The following is a 16,501-nucleotide window of genomic DNA, read 5'->3' on the forward strand; positions in this document are numbered from 1 at the left end:
TCCTTCCTGAGCTAAGACAAAAATGTGTGAGCTGGAGGCTAAAAAACTGTGAGCTAGCTCACACTAACTCAGCTTAGAGGGAACACTGGTCACCATAAGTCGTCAGACCACCAAGGAAGCCCAGGGTTGCTATGCAGAGGCAGGCAATGGCAAACTACCTCTGTATGTCTCTTGCCTTGGAAACCCTACAGGGTCACCATAAGTTTTCAGATCTTGGAAGCTTAGTAGGGTCAGCTCTGGTGAGTACTTGGATGGGAGAGTACCAAGGAAGCCCAGGGTTGTTACACAGAGGCATGCAACAGCAACCCACCTCTGCTCGTCTCTACCCCTTGAAAATCCTCAGGCGTCGCCTTAAGTCAGCTGGGACATGACAGTACTTTCCGCCACTGTTTTTATCTCACCTCTCTTCTGAGAAGTTCAGGATGCCGTCGGTGCCTTGCAAAGTAGGAGAGGCTGACGGAATGTTCACTTGGAGAGTGACTCAATGTTCCCTCTAAGCTGAGTTAATATGAGCTGGCTCACAGTTTTTTAGCCTCCAGCTCGCTGATTTTTGTCTTAGCTCAGGAAGGATGGCTCCAGAGCAGGGTTCCCTCTAAGCTGAGTTAGTGTGACCTAGCTCACAGTTCTTTAGCCTCCGGCTCACACGTTTTTGTCAGCTCAGGAAGGGATGGCTCCAGTGCAAACTAATTTAGGATGGCTCCAGTGCAAACTAGTTTAGGCAGCAGCCAAATCGCTCGCTCACAACTTTAACGCCAGTAGCTCACAAAGCAGAATTTGCTCACACAACTCTCCACAGCTTAGAGGGAACATTGGTGACAATACTAAAGTAGTTCTACAGAACGTTGACCGTGCCTGCAGAGAACCTCATTTAATATCCGGCGGCGAAGAAAAACGTCTCAGGGAAATGGGAAATGAATTTGCATACCAAACCAGGCCGTTATACACTTTTGGCACCCTCTTTTTATTCACAGAAAGCAAAATATATATATATATATATATATATCCGAGTTTGTCAATGGGGCGGCTGGGAAATGACAACAGGAGTGAATTGCAAATTCTTCTCCAATATCCTTTGGAAGTATTCATTTCAAGACGGCTTAAGCCATACAAGTTTTCAACAGAAAGCAAAGCCGTCAGGTTTTATTTAAAAAAATAACTGGGTTGAGGGATAAAGATTGAAGCTGTTTTTCTTCCGACTTCTGGGTCTGGGAGAAGCGGGGAGGGGAAAGGGCTTCATTTCATTCTGATTCCACAGTCTGGATTTCGACCACCAGGCCCTTTTGACTGTCTTGAGCTGTTTCGGTTTGTGTAACTGACAGTTAATCATAGAATCATAGAATGTTAGAGTTGGAAGGGACCTTACAGGTCATCTAGTCCAACCCCCTGCACTCTGCAGGAGCATAGCCGAAAGATAGCCCTACAACATACCTGAAGATAAGTTAGAAGAGAAGAGAAGAGATTGGAGATTGGATTCCGGTGAGAGACTGGATTCCGGTGATGTCAGGGGTGTGTGTGTGGCGTATGCAAATACGTTACGCTAATGAGTTATGCTAATGAGCTCCTGCACCTCTTTTTCTACAAAATGACCCCTGGCAGCAAATATCCACATTTTAATCACTCTCTGTGTAAAGTAGTATTTCCTTACGTCTGTCTTGAACCTACTGCCCATCAGCTTCATTGGATGCCCTCAAGTTCTAGTCTTTTGGGAGAGAGAGAAAAAGCTTCTGGGACTTTTCCATTTAGAAAAGAGGAGGAGGAGGAGGAGGAGGAGGAGAGGAGATTGGATTTATACCCCGCCCTTCACTACCCAAGGGAGTCTCAGAGCGGCTTACAAACTCCTTTCCCTTCCCCTCCCCACAACCTGACATTCCAACTGCCTTGCGGGGAGGGGGGTGAGTTTGAGGTGTGGAATGCAGTGAAGTCCAATCAGCTTCCATATGCAAAAGACCTTGAAGGTTCCATATGCAACTGACATTCCAACTGCCTTGCGGGGAGGGGGGTGAGTTTGAGGTGTGGAATGCAGTGAAGTCCAATCAGCTTCCATATGCAAAAGACCTTGAAGGTTCCATATGCAACTGACATTCCAACTGCCTTGCGGGGAGGGGGGTGAGTTTGAGGTGTGGAATGCAGTGAAGTCCAATCAGCTTCCATATGCAAAAGACCTTGAAGGTTCCATATGCAACTGACATTCCAACTGCCTTGCGGGGAGGGGGGTGAGTTTGAGGTGTGGAATGCAGTGAAGTCCAATCAGCTTCCATATGCAAAAGACCTTGAAGGTTCCATATGCAACTGACATTCCAACTGCCTTGCGGGGAGGGGGGTGAGTTTGAGGTGTGGAATGCAGTGAAGTCCAATCAGCTTCCATATGCAAAAGACCTTGAAACACTGGGCGGGACTGCACAAAGCAGCCAGTCAACCCAGCCAGCGTCTTCAGACTGACAGTTCAAGCGTCCATACACTAAAGGAGTGCATTTTAGAACTTTGGCACCCACTACTCAATTATATATAAGGAGAGATGGATGGGGTGGAGAGAGTGGGCAAGCCATCTCTGCTTCCTCCCTTGCCTTGGAAACCCTTTGGGATTAACCCATAAGTCAGTTGTGACTTGATACTTTCTACCACCATCAGTTCCACTGGAAGAGTTCTACAATGAAGAGGATGCAGAGCAGGGAGTATCAACCAGGGGTCTCAGTGGGCTTCGACTGGCCTAACTCCGCACAGGATAGCACCGTTAGATTCACGCTTAACACTCCTGCTCAAAGCCACGAGGCCTTTCCGCATGCTCTTCCTCAGCCGGATCATGCCCGAAACACTCTCTGGATTAAACCTACCTGGCTCCAGCTCCCGGCGAACCACTCCACCTTCCCCAAACATGGCCCGTTGTCGCAGGGAGTCGTGTCCGGCGGCCGGTTGTGCCCGCAGCCCTCCAGAGGCAAGCTGCTGATGTGGTTGGTCATGCAGACCACAGAGCGCGTCCGGACCCCCGCGCCGCATTCGGCAGAACACTGTTGTCGAAAAAGAGACAGAAAGTATTTCCATTAGTCCAACGGCTGACCAGTGCAGAAGAAGAAGAAGAAGAAGAGATTGGATTTATACCCCGCCCTTCACTCGGAGTCTCAGAGCGGCTTACAAACTCCTTTCCCTTCCCCTCCCCACAACAGACACCCTGGGAGGTGGGTGGGGCTGAGAGAACTCTGACACAAACTGCTCTTTTTCAAGGACAGCTGTGCCAGAGCTTGTGACTAACCCAAGGTCACATCAGCAGGTGCAAGTGGAGGAGTGGGGAATCGAACCCGGATCTCCCAGATTAGAGTCCACTCACTTAACCACTACACCAAACTGGCTCTCAAACGGGGCGAGAGAAGCTCGGGGTACGGAATTCTAGAGTCTGCCCCCAGGGAACCCACGGGTTGGATGCTGCTCGAAATGTCTGATGATGAAAAGACATGGTGGAATGTGGAAGAGTTGGGCCCATTTCTACACGGACCACACCACACAAAGTAGGAGAAAGTGGTCTCAAAGCTTATCTGGTTTGCTGAAAAGACACTTTCTCCTTACACTCCCACACATTCCAGGACAGTGAGTGTTTCTATCTGCTGCCAGTTCCTTCGGAAACGTGCGCACACACCCCAAATTGTTTGATTTAGCGTTTCCCAGATGCTTGTTTCTATGCATTTCTTCCCTTCTTTTCTCTTCCCTCTCTCGCTCTTCCCCCCCCTTCCCCTCCCGTAAGGGGAGTGGGCAAAAAAATTAAAAGAGCTGAATTTAATTTGGTGGGCCGGCTATTAAAAATAAAGGGAAACCATGTGCCGACTGCTGAAAGACGTGCGCATAATTGAATTTAAACAGTTACAAGCCGTCGTATTCTATTTCACCTGGAAAAGAGAACCACAAATAAGCATTTGTTACACGGGCCGGCTGATGTGCCAACTTGGCATTTTGCAATTTTTATATATATAGATGTAATTTCATTAGTAGCTGCGTAACACTACAGAACAGTCTTGTGGAACATTCTTCTGAGATGAATAGCTGGCTCTGTGAGAAGTACTTTTTCATTAAGCATGTGGGGGGGGAGAGTTAGCAGTGATCCAGAGAAGCGATAAAGTCTGGAACCAGGCCCGGGTTCGAATCTTGCTTAAGGTCAGGAAGGTCCAAAGGGGCACACAGAAAATGGCAATATTTGTGTTCAAGACATCCCTGAGTCCCTCTGCCATACAAACCCTCCCAGTCACATGGGACCACATGGAGCCGCCTTAAACTACATCAGACCCTGGGTCCATCAAGATCAGTTTTGTCTACCCAGGCTGGCAGCCGCTCCCCAGGGTCTCAGGCAGAGGTCTTTCCCATCACCCACCGCCTGGTCCTTTTGAACTGGAGATGCCAAAGTTCGAACCTGGGACCTTCTGCAGGGCCTGTGAAACGGAGCTCTTCCACCAGGCCTTCGGTTAGGAACTGCCACTGGCCACCAACACATGGATGACAACTGAACTGCTAACAACTGAACAGTTAAGGCCCTCCTGTTGAGAGCCACAAGAACAGCTAATGACACGGGTATGGCCCCAGTGTACTCTCTACCAGTGGTCATTTCGTAGAAAAAGAGGTGCAAGAGCTCATTAGCATAACTCATTAGCATAACTTATTTGCATATGCCACACACCCTGACATCACCGGAAGTGTATCAGAAGGCAACACCCACCGCTCAGGCTCCACTGGACTCTTTTGGATTGCTAGCTATTGGGGGGGGGGGAACGTGCAGATCTGTCCTCACAGGGGAGGGAGAGCTTGTACCTGAATAAAACTTGGTCTTAAAGGTGCCACTGGACTGTTTTGGACCAGGGGGCCGGGGGGGAGCTCTGCAGCTTATCTGGCTACTTCTTGCTCTGACTGAGGGCTTCTGGGAGCAGGGGGTGGGGCTTGTTGCATGTGCCCGCCCCCTGGGCTCTTTACTGCCGGAGCTCCGCTCCCGTGCGCTCCTGCAGGAAATGACCCCCTGCTCTCTACCATCTAACATAAGCCTTAGAGAGGCTACCGCCATCTATACGCAGCAGCACTTTATTTACACATTTGATGGCTTGTCTGAATTTTAGATTATCGCTCTGACGAGGCATCTATGTTTCATTGTATTGATTCTGTTATATTTTAACTTCTGATAAGCCGCCCTGAGCCCGCCCATGCGGGGAGGGTGGAATATCAACCGAAAATATAAATAAATAAATAAATGCCAAGCAGAGGCTCTGCCACCGAGCCAGAGTCCCTCCCCAACACATGAAGCTGTCTTATACTCAGGGCTTTTTTTGTAGAAAAAGCCCAGCAGGAGCTCATTAGCATAATAGGCCACACCCAACAGCAGAAACTCATTAGCATAATAGGACACACCCAACAGCAGAGACTCATTAGCATAATAGGCCACACCCAACAGCAGAGACTCATTAGCATAATAGGCCACACCCAACAACAGAGACTCATTAGCATAACAGACCACACCCAACAGCAGAAACTCATTAGTATATTAGGCCACACCCAACAGCAGAAACTCATTAGCCTATTAGGCCACACTCCTGACAGCACAGCTCTTTTGTATATTAGGCCACACCCCCATGCCTTCCCTTGGCTTGCCCGGGCAAGCCCCCCCTTGAAGGGAAGGGAAGGCCGGGGTAGGCACGGGGAGGCACGGGGAGGCATTTAAATGCCTCCCCGATCCTTCCAGGGCCCCCCCTGGCCCGCCGGCCTCAGAGTCGCTGGAGAGGGGTGTCGCTCTCCAGGCCTTCCCTCTGTAGCCACGCGCGCAGAGGTTTTGGCCGTAGCAGGCGTGGCCAACTCTGAAGCCAGCCGGAACTCCGTTCCTGTGTGTTCCTGCCCAGAAATAGCCCTGCTTATACTGAATCAGACCCTTGGTCCATCAAGATCGGTATTGTCTGCTTAGTCTGGCAGTGGCTCTCCAGGGTCTCAGGCGGAGGTCTTTTATTTTATTAACTTCATTGGCAGCCCTGACCTGGATCGCCCAGGCTAGCCCAATCGCATCAGATCTTGGGAACTACGCAGGGTCAGCCCTGGCTAGGACTTGGAAGGGCGACCTCCAAGGACTACCAGGGTCGTGACGCAGAGGCAGGGAGTGGCAAACCCCATCTGAAATGTCTCTTGCCTCAAAAAAACAAGTCTAGCTCGCCACCTAGTGGTGCATAACGCCAAAAGAGCTAGCACTTCTGGCTGCCAGACAATCTTAGGATCTCCTGGCTATACTACACACACCGCCTTACAGTGATTATTATTACTTCATTGGCACACCACCTTTCTCCCCAACTTGGCTTATGTCAGTCCCCTCTCCTCTGTTTTATCGTCACAGCAACTCTGTGAGTTAGGTTAAACTGAGAGCACATGAGTGGTCACCCAGCAAGCTTCCACAGCAGATGAGGGATTCGAACCTCGATCTCCAAGATCCTGGTCTGACACTCTGCCCGCTGCTCGGCACCGGCTGCATCAAATCACACTGTACCCCAAAGCCGCCGTGTGGAACAAACATTGTTCCCACACAGGGCTCTTGTTGTAGAAAAAGCCCAGCAGGAACTCATTAGCATAATTGGCCGCACCCAACAGCAGGAACTCATTAGCATATTGGGCCACACCCCTGATAGCACAGCTCATTAGCACATTAGGCCCCACCCCCATGTTACCAGAAGTGTGGTCATCCAGCCACACCCACCTTTCCCTTCTTATTCTGTTTACCTCGTTTGTTGTCCAAAGCCAGGGCTTTTTTTGTAGCAGGAATTCCTTTGCATGTTAGGCCACACACCCCTAATGTAGCCAATCCTAATGAGTTCCTGCTGTTGGGTGTGGCCTATTATGCTAATGAGTTCCTTCTGGGCGTGGCCAACTTGGGAGCCAGCCGGAACTCCGTTCCTGTGCATTTCTGCCCAAAAATAGCCCTGTTCCCACAGTATTTAGGTTTGCAGAGCATTGGTGTAAAATGATCGTTCTCTCCATGGGCAACTTGGTTGCTTTGACCCACAATGCGGGAGTTCCACCATTGAATGTTTCTGTTTGTCTGCATCTCTGCACCTCCATAACACCTTGATTCGACTCGTAATTCAATGGCTCCTTGCGAGCAGTGCCTCCCCCAACGCACTTCCTGATTTGATTTAATTATCACTTTCTGCTTTACAGCACCCGTTCCCCCCCCAACTGTTGTTATCTGCCGAATCCTCAAAACGTTAACTGCTTAACCGAACTCCCTGAATAATTACGCTTACAAAGAAAACACACTTATTACAACTACAGAACAAGCCAGGGAAAAGAAAGACTGAGCAACGGGAAGGCATCATCGGAGGGTTTTTATCTTGCAAATAATTTTCCGGTTTCCGAGTCATCGCCGCTTGAAGAGTCAATTTGCTTTTTTCGCACTTCCTCTGTGAGATGTTTGACATGGCTACACCATGAGTGGGACTGGCGTGTCCGATGTCAAAACAAAAGCCAGATACGAAGACATGGGATGCCTGCTCCACCCTGCTCTGTAAGATTCCTCCGCAGATTTAGCACTTAGCAAAAAGGTTGCGAAGCCAAGGGTTTTCAGCAGCAGACTTCAGACCACTTTGCTTCGAGACTATGTTTTTTTAAAAAACACTCGGATAATTAGGAGAACTATGCTCTGTAGGAACGCCAGGCACCCAAGGACACATTTAAAATACTTGGATAAAATCTGGGTTATCTTCAAGTTCTATGGATTGCACGGTTTTATGATGCACAGCTGTGCACCTTGGCTCCTCTCTGGCGATTCCCATGCTGCAGCTGTGGGTTGCCATCCTCCAGGCAAAACCTGGTGTTCTCCTGGAATTACAGCAGATCGCATGAAAACGTGAAGCTGCCTTATACTGAATCAGACCGTCAGTCCATCAAAGTCAGCCTTGTCTACTCAGACTGGCAGCAGCTCTCCAGGGTCTCAGGTGGAGATCTTTCACATCACCTACTGTCACTGGTCCTTTCAACTGGAGTTGCCAGGGATTGAACCTGGGACCATCTGCATGCTGAGCAGAAGTTCTACCACTGAGCTAGGGTCTGAGGCGGAGGTCCTTCACATCACCTCCTACCTGATCGTTGTAACTGGAGATGCTGGGGATTGAACCTGGGACCTTCTGCATGCCAAGCAGATGCTCTACCACTGAGCTAGGGTCTGAGGCGGAGGTCCTTCACATCACCTCCTACCTGATCATTATAACTGGAGATGCTGGGGATTGAACCTGGGACCTTCTGCATGCCAAGCAGATGCTCTACCACTGAGCTAGGGTCTGAGGCGGAGGTCCTTCACAACACCTCCTACCTGATCGTTGTAACTGGAGATGCCGGGGATTTAACCTGGGACCTTCTGCATGCTGAGCAGAAGTTCTACCACTGAGCTAGGGTCTCAGGTGGAGGTCTTTCCCATCATCTCCTGCCTGGTCCTTTTAACTGGAGATGCCGGGGATTGAACCTGGGACCTTCTGCATGCCGAGCAGATGCTCTACCACCATCTATATATCATTGTTGTTGTTCAGTCGCACAGTCGAATCCGACTCTTCGCGATCCCATGGACCAGCTCCCACCAGGCCCCCCTGTCTTCCGCCGTCCTCTGAAGTTGGCTCCATTTCATGTTCGTTGCATCGATGACACTGTCTAACCATCTCATCTCCAGTGAGTGCTCCCTTCTCATTTGGTGGCCAAAGTATTTGAGCTTCAGTTTCATTATCTGGCCTTCCAGGGAACAGTCAGGGTTGATTCCTTTTAGGATTGACTGATTTGATCTTCTCGCAGTCCAAGGGACTCTCAAGAGTCTTCTCCAGCACCATAGTTCAAAAGAATCTATTCTTCGGCGCCCGGCCTTCCTTATAGTCCAACTCTCGCAGCCATACATGACTACTGGGAATACCATTGCTTTGAGCATGCGGACTTTTGTTGGCAGGGTGATGTCTCTACTTTTTATCATGCTGTTTAGGTTCGCCATCGCTTTCCTCCCAAGGAGCAGGCGTCTTTTAATTTCATGGCTGCTGTCACAGTCTGCGGTGATCTGGGATCCCAGGAATGTGAAGTCTGTCACTACTTCCACGACTTCCCCTTCTATTTCCCAAGGAGTGATGGGGCCGGATGCCATGATCTTCGTTTTTTTGATGTTGAGCTTCAAGCCCACTTTTGCGCTCTCCTATATATCATACCACCATCTATATGATAGCAAAAGCACTATTGCTAGCACTTTAATGTTGATATAATGTGGTTTTAATTAATTGTTTTAGAGGTTTTATGATACTGAATGTTATTATGCCGAGGCAGGGAGGGCGAGGTATAGATTTAAATAAATAGATATAGGTCCCCTCTTAAATGTCAACCTGCCAGTGTAATAATGCAAGAACAGCCAGCGTATTGCACCTGGCACAGTAGCAAACATTTGGAAATCGTTATGGCGGAGAAGAAGCAACACACCCCTTTGTTTCTTTTTTGAATCGAACAATAAACCACGGCGGCTGTACTGCTAATAGACCCTGGCTGCTTTATTGATAGATTCTCTGGTTGAACATAAATAAATAAATGGAAGAACATACTGAAGCGATAGCTCAAAGTTCACAACTTATCCTTTGGGCATACAAGTGGGGGAAAATGTTTTAACAGCTGTTCTCTGGTGTAAGGGAAAACCCTGAAGTCATGTGTTTGAACCTGTGTGTGAAAGGGCGAGCTCTAAAACATAACGAAAAATAAACCCACAATGAATCTGGTTCATAATAGGGGTTTATAAAATTATGAATGGGGTGGAGAGAGTTGACAAAGATAAATTTTTCTCCCTCTCCCAAAAGACTTGAACTTGAGGGCATCCAGTGAAGCTGATGGGCTGTAGGTTCAGGACAGACAAAAGGAAATACTACTTGACACAGAGAGTGATTCCAATGTGGAATTCACTGCCAGAGAATGTAGTGATGGCCACAGGAATAAACAGCTTTCAAAGAGGATGGGACAGATTCATGGAGGAGAAGTCTTATCGATGGCTACTAGCCATGGTGACTGAGGGGAATCTCCACATTCAGAGGCACTAATCCTCTGGATCCCAGAGCCAGGAGGCAACATCAGGGGAAGGTTTCAGCCTCTATGACCAGTTGTTGGCCATCCAGAGGAACTGATTGGTCACTGTGTGGGACAGGATGCTGGACTAGATGGACCACTGCTCTGATCCGGCAGGGCTCTTCTGATATTCTTATGAAGGCCTGGGTCTCTCTGCCCTGTTGTTGGCCCTCCAGAGGGACTGGCTGGTCACTGTGTGAGACAGGATGCTGGACTAGATGGACCACTGGTCTGATCCTGCAGGGCTCTTCTGATATTCTTATGAAGGCCTGGGCCTCTCTGCCCTGTTGTTGGCCCTCCAGAGGAACTGGTTGGCCACTGAGTGGGACTGGATGCTGAACTAGATGGACCACTGGTCTGATCCAGCAGGGCTCTTCTGAGGTTCTTATGAAGGCCTGGGCCTCTATGCCCTGTTGTTGGCCCTCCAGAGGAACTGGTTGGTCACTGTGTGAGACAGGATGCTGGACTAGATGGACCACTGGTCTGATCCAGCAGGGCTCTTCTGAGGTTCTTATGAAGGCCTGGGCCTCTATGCCCTGTTGTTGGCCCTCCAGAGGAACTGGTTGGCCGCTGTGTGAGACAGGATGCTGGACTAGATGGACCACTGGTCTGATCCAGCAGGGCTCTTCTGATGTTCTTATGTGGGTGGCTTTACACCACCATTGGATCCAGCTCTGAGTGTTTCAGTTGGCACATTTCTGTTTCAACATCCCCAAGGACCATTCTTTTGCAAGAGAAATATCCTTCCAACAAATTTATTTTTAAAAACCATTCATTCCCCAGTTTAAAAAAGTAAATAAAGAGAGAGAAAAAATACTTGGTGGTTATAAATTAGAAATGAAACGCTTTTAAGGACAAGTCTTTTGAAGCCTACGCCTCAGCAAACAAGACCTTGGCGTTGGAACAGACTGGCAGGGTAGACCTCACAGAGTTCGGGAAGTCCTGGAGAATCATCCACCCCTTCCACTCAAGAGGCAAAATCATCCACCCACCTGATCCATCAAATATGCAACCCAGACCGCAATTTGCGCCACGCCCGGGGAGCAGCTGCATCACAGACAGAGAGCTACCAAAGTAAAGTGTTTCCAGTCAGTTCAAGCAGCATATATAGCACAGGAAACCCAGGAATATAGAGCTGGAAGGGATACCAGAGGTCATCTAGTCCAACCCACTGCACAATGCAGGAAATTCACAGCTACATTCCCCCCCCAATCCCACAGTGACCCCTGCTGTATGCTCAGAGGGAAGAAGAAATCTCCAGGACCCCTGGGCCAATCTGGCCTGGAGGAAAATCCCTTCCTGACTCAAAGTTGCAATCGGCATTACCCTGGGCATGTAAGAAAGGGCCACGAGACCTGAGCGCTGACTCATTCCTTCCTGCCCTCCCTCTCCTGATCTGCCTAAATCCAGCATTGCTGTCAGATGGCCATCTAGCCCAGGGGTGTCAAACATGCGGCTCGCGGGCCAGATCAGGCCCCTGGAGGGCTTCTATCAGGCCCGCAGTGGAACTTGCTGTCTCCTGCTTCTTCTTCCAGTTCTGCTGCTGCTGCATCATCGTAGGTTTCCAGCTTACAGATACACACCTGAACAGCATACTCAGGATTGCAACAGCACAGACATTTTGATGCAATGATTCAGAGCAAAAGGTGTCAGTTATCAGACACCGTTAAATAAATAAAATATTGCAAGAGTGCTCATGTTTTAAGCATGTTTTTATTTTAAGTAAAAAAACACCCTTTGTGTTTGTGTCCTTTATAAAGTTTATCTCTCCGCTACCTGGCATTACATTTTATGACACACATGGCCCGGCCCATCAAAGTCTCATTTATGTCAGATCTGGCCCTCATAACAAATGAGTTCGACACCCCTGATCTAGCCTCTGCTTTAAAAAATTCCAAAGAAGGAGAGCCCACCACCTCCCGAGGAAACCTGTTCTACTGGGCGACCACTCTAACCACCAGTAAGTTCTTCCTGATGTTTAGTCGAAAACTCTTCTGACTTAATTTCAAGCTGTCAGTTCTGGTCTGACCTTCTGGGGCACCAGAAAACAGCTCTGCACCATCCTTTATAAGACAGCCCTTCAAATACTGAAAGATGGCTATCATATCACTTCTCAATCTTCTCTCCAGACTTAAAATACGCAGCTCCTTCGACCATTCCTCATAGGACATGGTCTCCAGACCCGTCACCATGGACCTCTAGAGTAAGTGGTTGGCCACTGTGTGAGACAGGATGCAGGACTAGATGAACCACTGGTCTGATACAGCAGGGCTCTCCTGATGTTCTAATGAAAGCCTCTATGCCCTATTGTTGGCCCTCCAGAGGAACTGGTTGGCCACTGTGTGAGACAGGATGTTGGACTAGATGGACCACTGCTCTCATCCAACCGGGCTCTTCTGATGTTCTTGTGAAGGCCTCACCTCAATGCCCTATTCTTGGCCCTCTAGAGAAGCTGGTTGGCCACTGTGTGAGACTGGATGCTGGATTAGATGGACCACTGGTCTGACCCAGCAGGGCTCTTCTGATGTTCTGATGAAGGCCTCGCCCTCTCTGCCCTATTGTTGGCCCTCCAGGGGAATTGGTTGGCTACTGTGTGAGACGGGATGCTGGACTGGATGGACTACTGGTCTGATCCAGCAGGAGGACATTCCTTATGTTCTTATGAAGGCCTCAGCCCTCCAGAGTAAGTCATTGGCCACTCTCTCGGTCAAGATGCTGGAACAGCTGGACCACTGGTCTGATCTACGGGGCCTTTCTACCATTCTTATGTACTTATCAGAGGAAAGCAAGAAAAGTATATTGCACCAAATAGAGAAGTGTGAAATAGCCTGGCTTGTTTGGGACCATTGGCAACAACAAAGCTACCTACAAGAGAACAAAGTAGATGCATCTGCAGTAGTCCACCCATCCATTTGACCTGTCACTCCAGGCCTTACCCGGTCACTCCAGTCTGTGAGAAACCAGCTCTTGGCACAGGGTCCCATATCGCAGTTCTCAATGTCATTCGGCCGTAGTTTCATGTTGCATTCCTCATCATCGACGACATCTCCCAGGTTGCTCACACACTTCACGTCTCGCATCCGCTGGCCCACGCCACACGGCACCGAACACTGAAACAACAGGAAAAGAACGTGGGTGAGGTGGCACACATCCTTATGGACCTTTGGTAGAGTTTAATCACATTTTGCCGACATCCACAAATCTCCGGACTCAACTCAATTCCACACATTCCTCAGCCCTACGTAAAAATGGGTGGCTATCTTTACAGGGGAGCCCAGGATCATGGCCAATGAGTTTTTGGAAAGTAGGCTACACTTTGGAGGACATTAAATCATAGGGTCACCATAAGTCAAAAGTGACTTCCTGGAACTTCACCCACACCCACACGCACACAGAGGTTAAGTTAAACCTTAAGAAGACCTTCCTAGTTAGAAGAATTCAAGACTGCAGCAAATTTATGAACATAAGAGAAGCCAGATCAGGCCAATGGCCCATCCCATCTAACACTCTGTCACACAGTGGCCAAAAATACCAGGGGCCATCAGGAGGTCCAGCCATGGGGCCAGGACACTAGACGGCCTCCCACTGTTGCCCCCCCAAGCACCACGAATACAGAGCATCCCTTGCCCCAGACTGAGAGTTCCTACCTATACCTCATGGCTAATAGCCACTGATGGACCTCTGCTCCATATAGGAACATAAAAGAAGTCAGTGTTGGAACAGGCCAATGGCCCATCAAGACCAGGTGTCATCAGGAGGTCCATCAGTGGGGCCAGGACACCAGAAGCCCTCCCACTGTCCCTCCCCCCCAGGCACCAAGAATACAGAGCATCCCTTGCCCCAGACTGAGAGTTCCCATCTATACCTTGTGGCTAATAGCCCCTGATGGACCTCTGCTCCATATAAGAACATAAGAGAAGCCAATGTTGGATCAGGCCAATGGCCCATCCAGTCCAACACTCTGTCACACAGTGGCCAAAAACATCAGGTGCCATCAGGAGGTCCAGCCATGGGGCCAGGACACCCCCCAGCTCTTCCTCTTTTTCCCACTGCCTTCAACTTTTCCTTGCATTATTGTCCTTTCCAGTGACTCTTGGCTTCTCATAATGGGACCAAAGTACGATACCCTCAGTTCAGTCGTTTTAAGTTCTAGGGCATGTTCAGACACGATTTGATCTAGAACCCCCTGATTTGTCCTTTGGCAGCCCACGGTATCCATCAAACCTCCAACACCACCTTTCAAATAAACCCTCTTTCTTCCCGTTAGCTTTTTTCAGAGCGGCTATAAAACGGACAAAGCTTTGTTGCAAGAGATTGTAAGACACTTGACTGGGGACTGGCGAAATGGTTACAGCAGTTACTAAGCCCTTGAGCATCAAACGTCAGTCCTGAATATCAAATTCTCAGCTCTTTCCCAGACATTTGCCAACCCAGAGTATCTTTGGAGGATATCGAGCACCAAAACTCACAGAGAATTGATTTTTCTTCTCAACATTTTCCTGTTGAAGAGGTCCTGGTAATCCCACCCTGTGAGTCTTGACTGCACATAGCTTCCGTAGTTACTTTTGCCTTGAAGGTGGGCATGACTGCCAAGTAAAAGCTGACTCACGGCAACCCCCATGAGGTTTTCAGCTCAGGCTATCCTGGGGTGATTTCCCACAAGGGCTGCTCCACGCTCACTCCTCCCTTTTGCCCCGATGGTACGTGTCAGTTTCACACAAGCTGCTGCGCGGCCGCATTTTGCCCCGCAGCTTCGTGCGATTCCCCCCTGTATAGAAATATTGATTTCTATAGGCTTCATGTCTTCCCTGGAATGTATCTTGCTGATCCCCTGCTGTGTTGATTTCCTATTGAAACCAAATGGCTTGAACATTTGGTCAGAGAAGCTCTATTGCCATGCCATAAACCACATAGCTTCACACCTCGTGCTGGAAGCTAGGCTAGCATGCCAGAAACAGCACGTACACTATGGGAGTTGGGGCTTGGGGGATCACATAACTGCGGGTGTGGCCTTCAAGACAACTGACCATTCAGAAGTTGTTCCCATGGTAACTCTACAATTGGGCACTCCCAGGTCTCCTTCAATTGGCCCCTGGCCAGGGCTAATTGGAAGACTGGAATTGCACTATATCTGGTCATTCCCAATGAGAGAAAATCTCTCTCTCTCTTCTGTTCCTGTGATCTCTACTGGTGTGTCTGTCCATCTGAGATGCTATGCTACCATGTGGCTCCTAACAGAGACAAAGGATTGCTTTGGAGCTGAGTACATGGCTACATGCTTGCATAAAGATGGGACCTAATGGACTTTTTCACAATGGACAATCTTGGACTATGGATTCCTGAAGTTGGTAATTATGCATATCTCTAATGTCTAGTTAGGGCCAAGAGCCATAAGCTTTGTTATTTTGAATCCTTTCTAGTCTGTGCTAAGTCTGTGCTGAATAAACTTTATTCTGGTTTATAAATAGTGTCTGGATTGTGGTAATTGCACTCCAAGCCCTTTTCCTGTGCCTGCTGCTTGCCAAATGGTGCTACCTGTGTAAGATTAACTGTGCAGCTCTAGACAGAGTTGTGTAAAACCCACATGCCCGCTGAGATTCTGGGGATCTCTAATCTCAGGCTGGTGAGGGATTAATCATAGAGATTCCTGGTGGCTATAGTGTTCTGAAATCCAGAGAGCCTACCTCCTCTGGGTTATTGTGTAATGTATTGTGCCAGTGTAGAATTCTTTCCCCCATCCCTGGACTGGCCTGGGGGGCAGAAACTATACACCCCCGCGTCTACTCAATCCGCAAAAAACAGGATTGAGTAGACGCGGGGGAAATCGCACGAAGCTGTGGGGCAAAATGCGGCCGCGCAGCAGCTTGTGTGAAATTGACACGTACCACCGGGCCAAAGAGAAGAGTGAGCGCGGAGAAGCGCTTGTGGGAAATTACCCCTGGTCTTCTCAGATCTCAGAAGCTAAGCAGGGTCGGGTCCAGTGTTCCCTCTAAGCTGAGTTAGTGTGAGCTAGCTCACAGATTTTTAGCCTCCAGCTCACACATTTTTATCTTAGCTCAGGAAGGAAGGCTCCAGAGCAAACTAATTTATGTGGCAGCCAAATTGCTCGCTCACAACTTTAATGCCAGTAGTTCACAAAGTAGAATTTTTGCTCACAGGACTCCACAGCTTTGAGGGAACATTGGTCGGGCCTGGCTAGTATTTGGACGGGAGACCTGCAAGGAATACCAGGGTTGTGATGTGGAGGCAGGCAATGGCGAGCCACCTCTGAACGTCTCTTAGCTTGAAAAGAAGAAGAGGAGGAGGAGGAGGAGATTGGATTTATACCCCACCCTTCACTCAAAGACTCAGAGCGGCTGAGAATCTCCTTTCCCTTCCCCCTCCTCACAACAGACACCCTGTGAGGTAGGTGGGGCTGAGAGAGCTC

The 16,501-nt window shown here is 49.0% G+C and overlaps 1 protein-coding gene across 1 annotated transcript in view; it reads right to left on the minus strand.

Annotated features, from left to right (window-relative positions):
- Positions 1–16,501, minus strand: part of LOC107110346 (thrombospondin type-1 domain-containing protein 4-like) — a 519,752-nt gene that overhangs the window by 178,225 nt on the left and 325,026 nt on the right. The window contains exons 13-14 of the mRNA XM_015411125.1: positions 13,011–13,184; positions 2,832–3,005 (exon numbers count right to left, since the gene is read on the minus strand). Coding sequence (XP_015266611.1) covers positions 2,832–3,005; positions 13,011–13,184 — 348 coding nt within the window. The remainder of the gene's footprint in view (positions 1–2,831; positions 3,006–13,010; positions 13,185–16,501) is intronic.

Source organism: Gekko japonicus, unplaced genomic scaffold (genome assembly GCF_001447785.1).
Source record: "Gekko japonicus isolate JY-2015 unplaced genomic scaffold, Gekko_japonicus_V1.1 scaffold796, whole genome shotgun sequence".
Lineage (NCBI taxonomy): Eukaryota > Metazoa > Chordata > Lepidosauria > Squamata > Gekkonidae > Gekko > Gekko japonicus.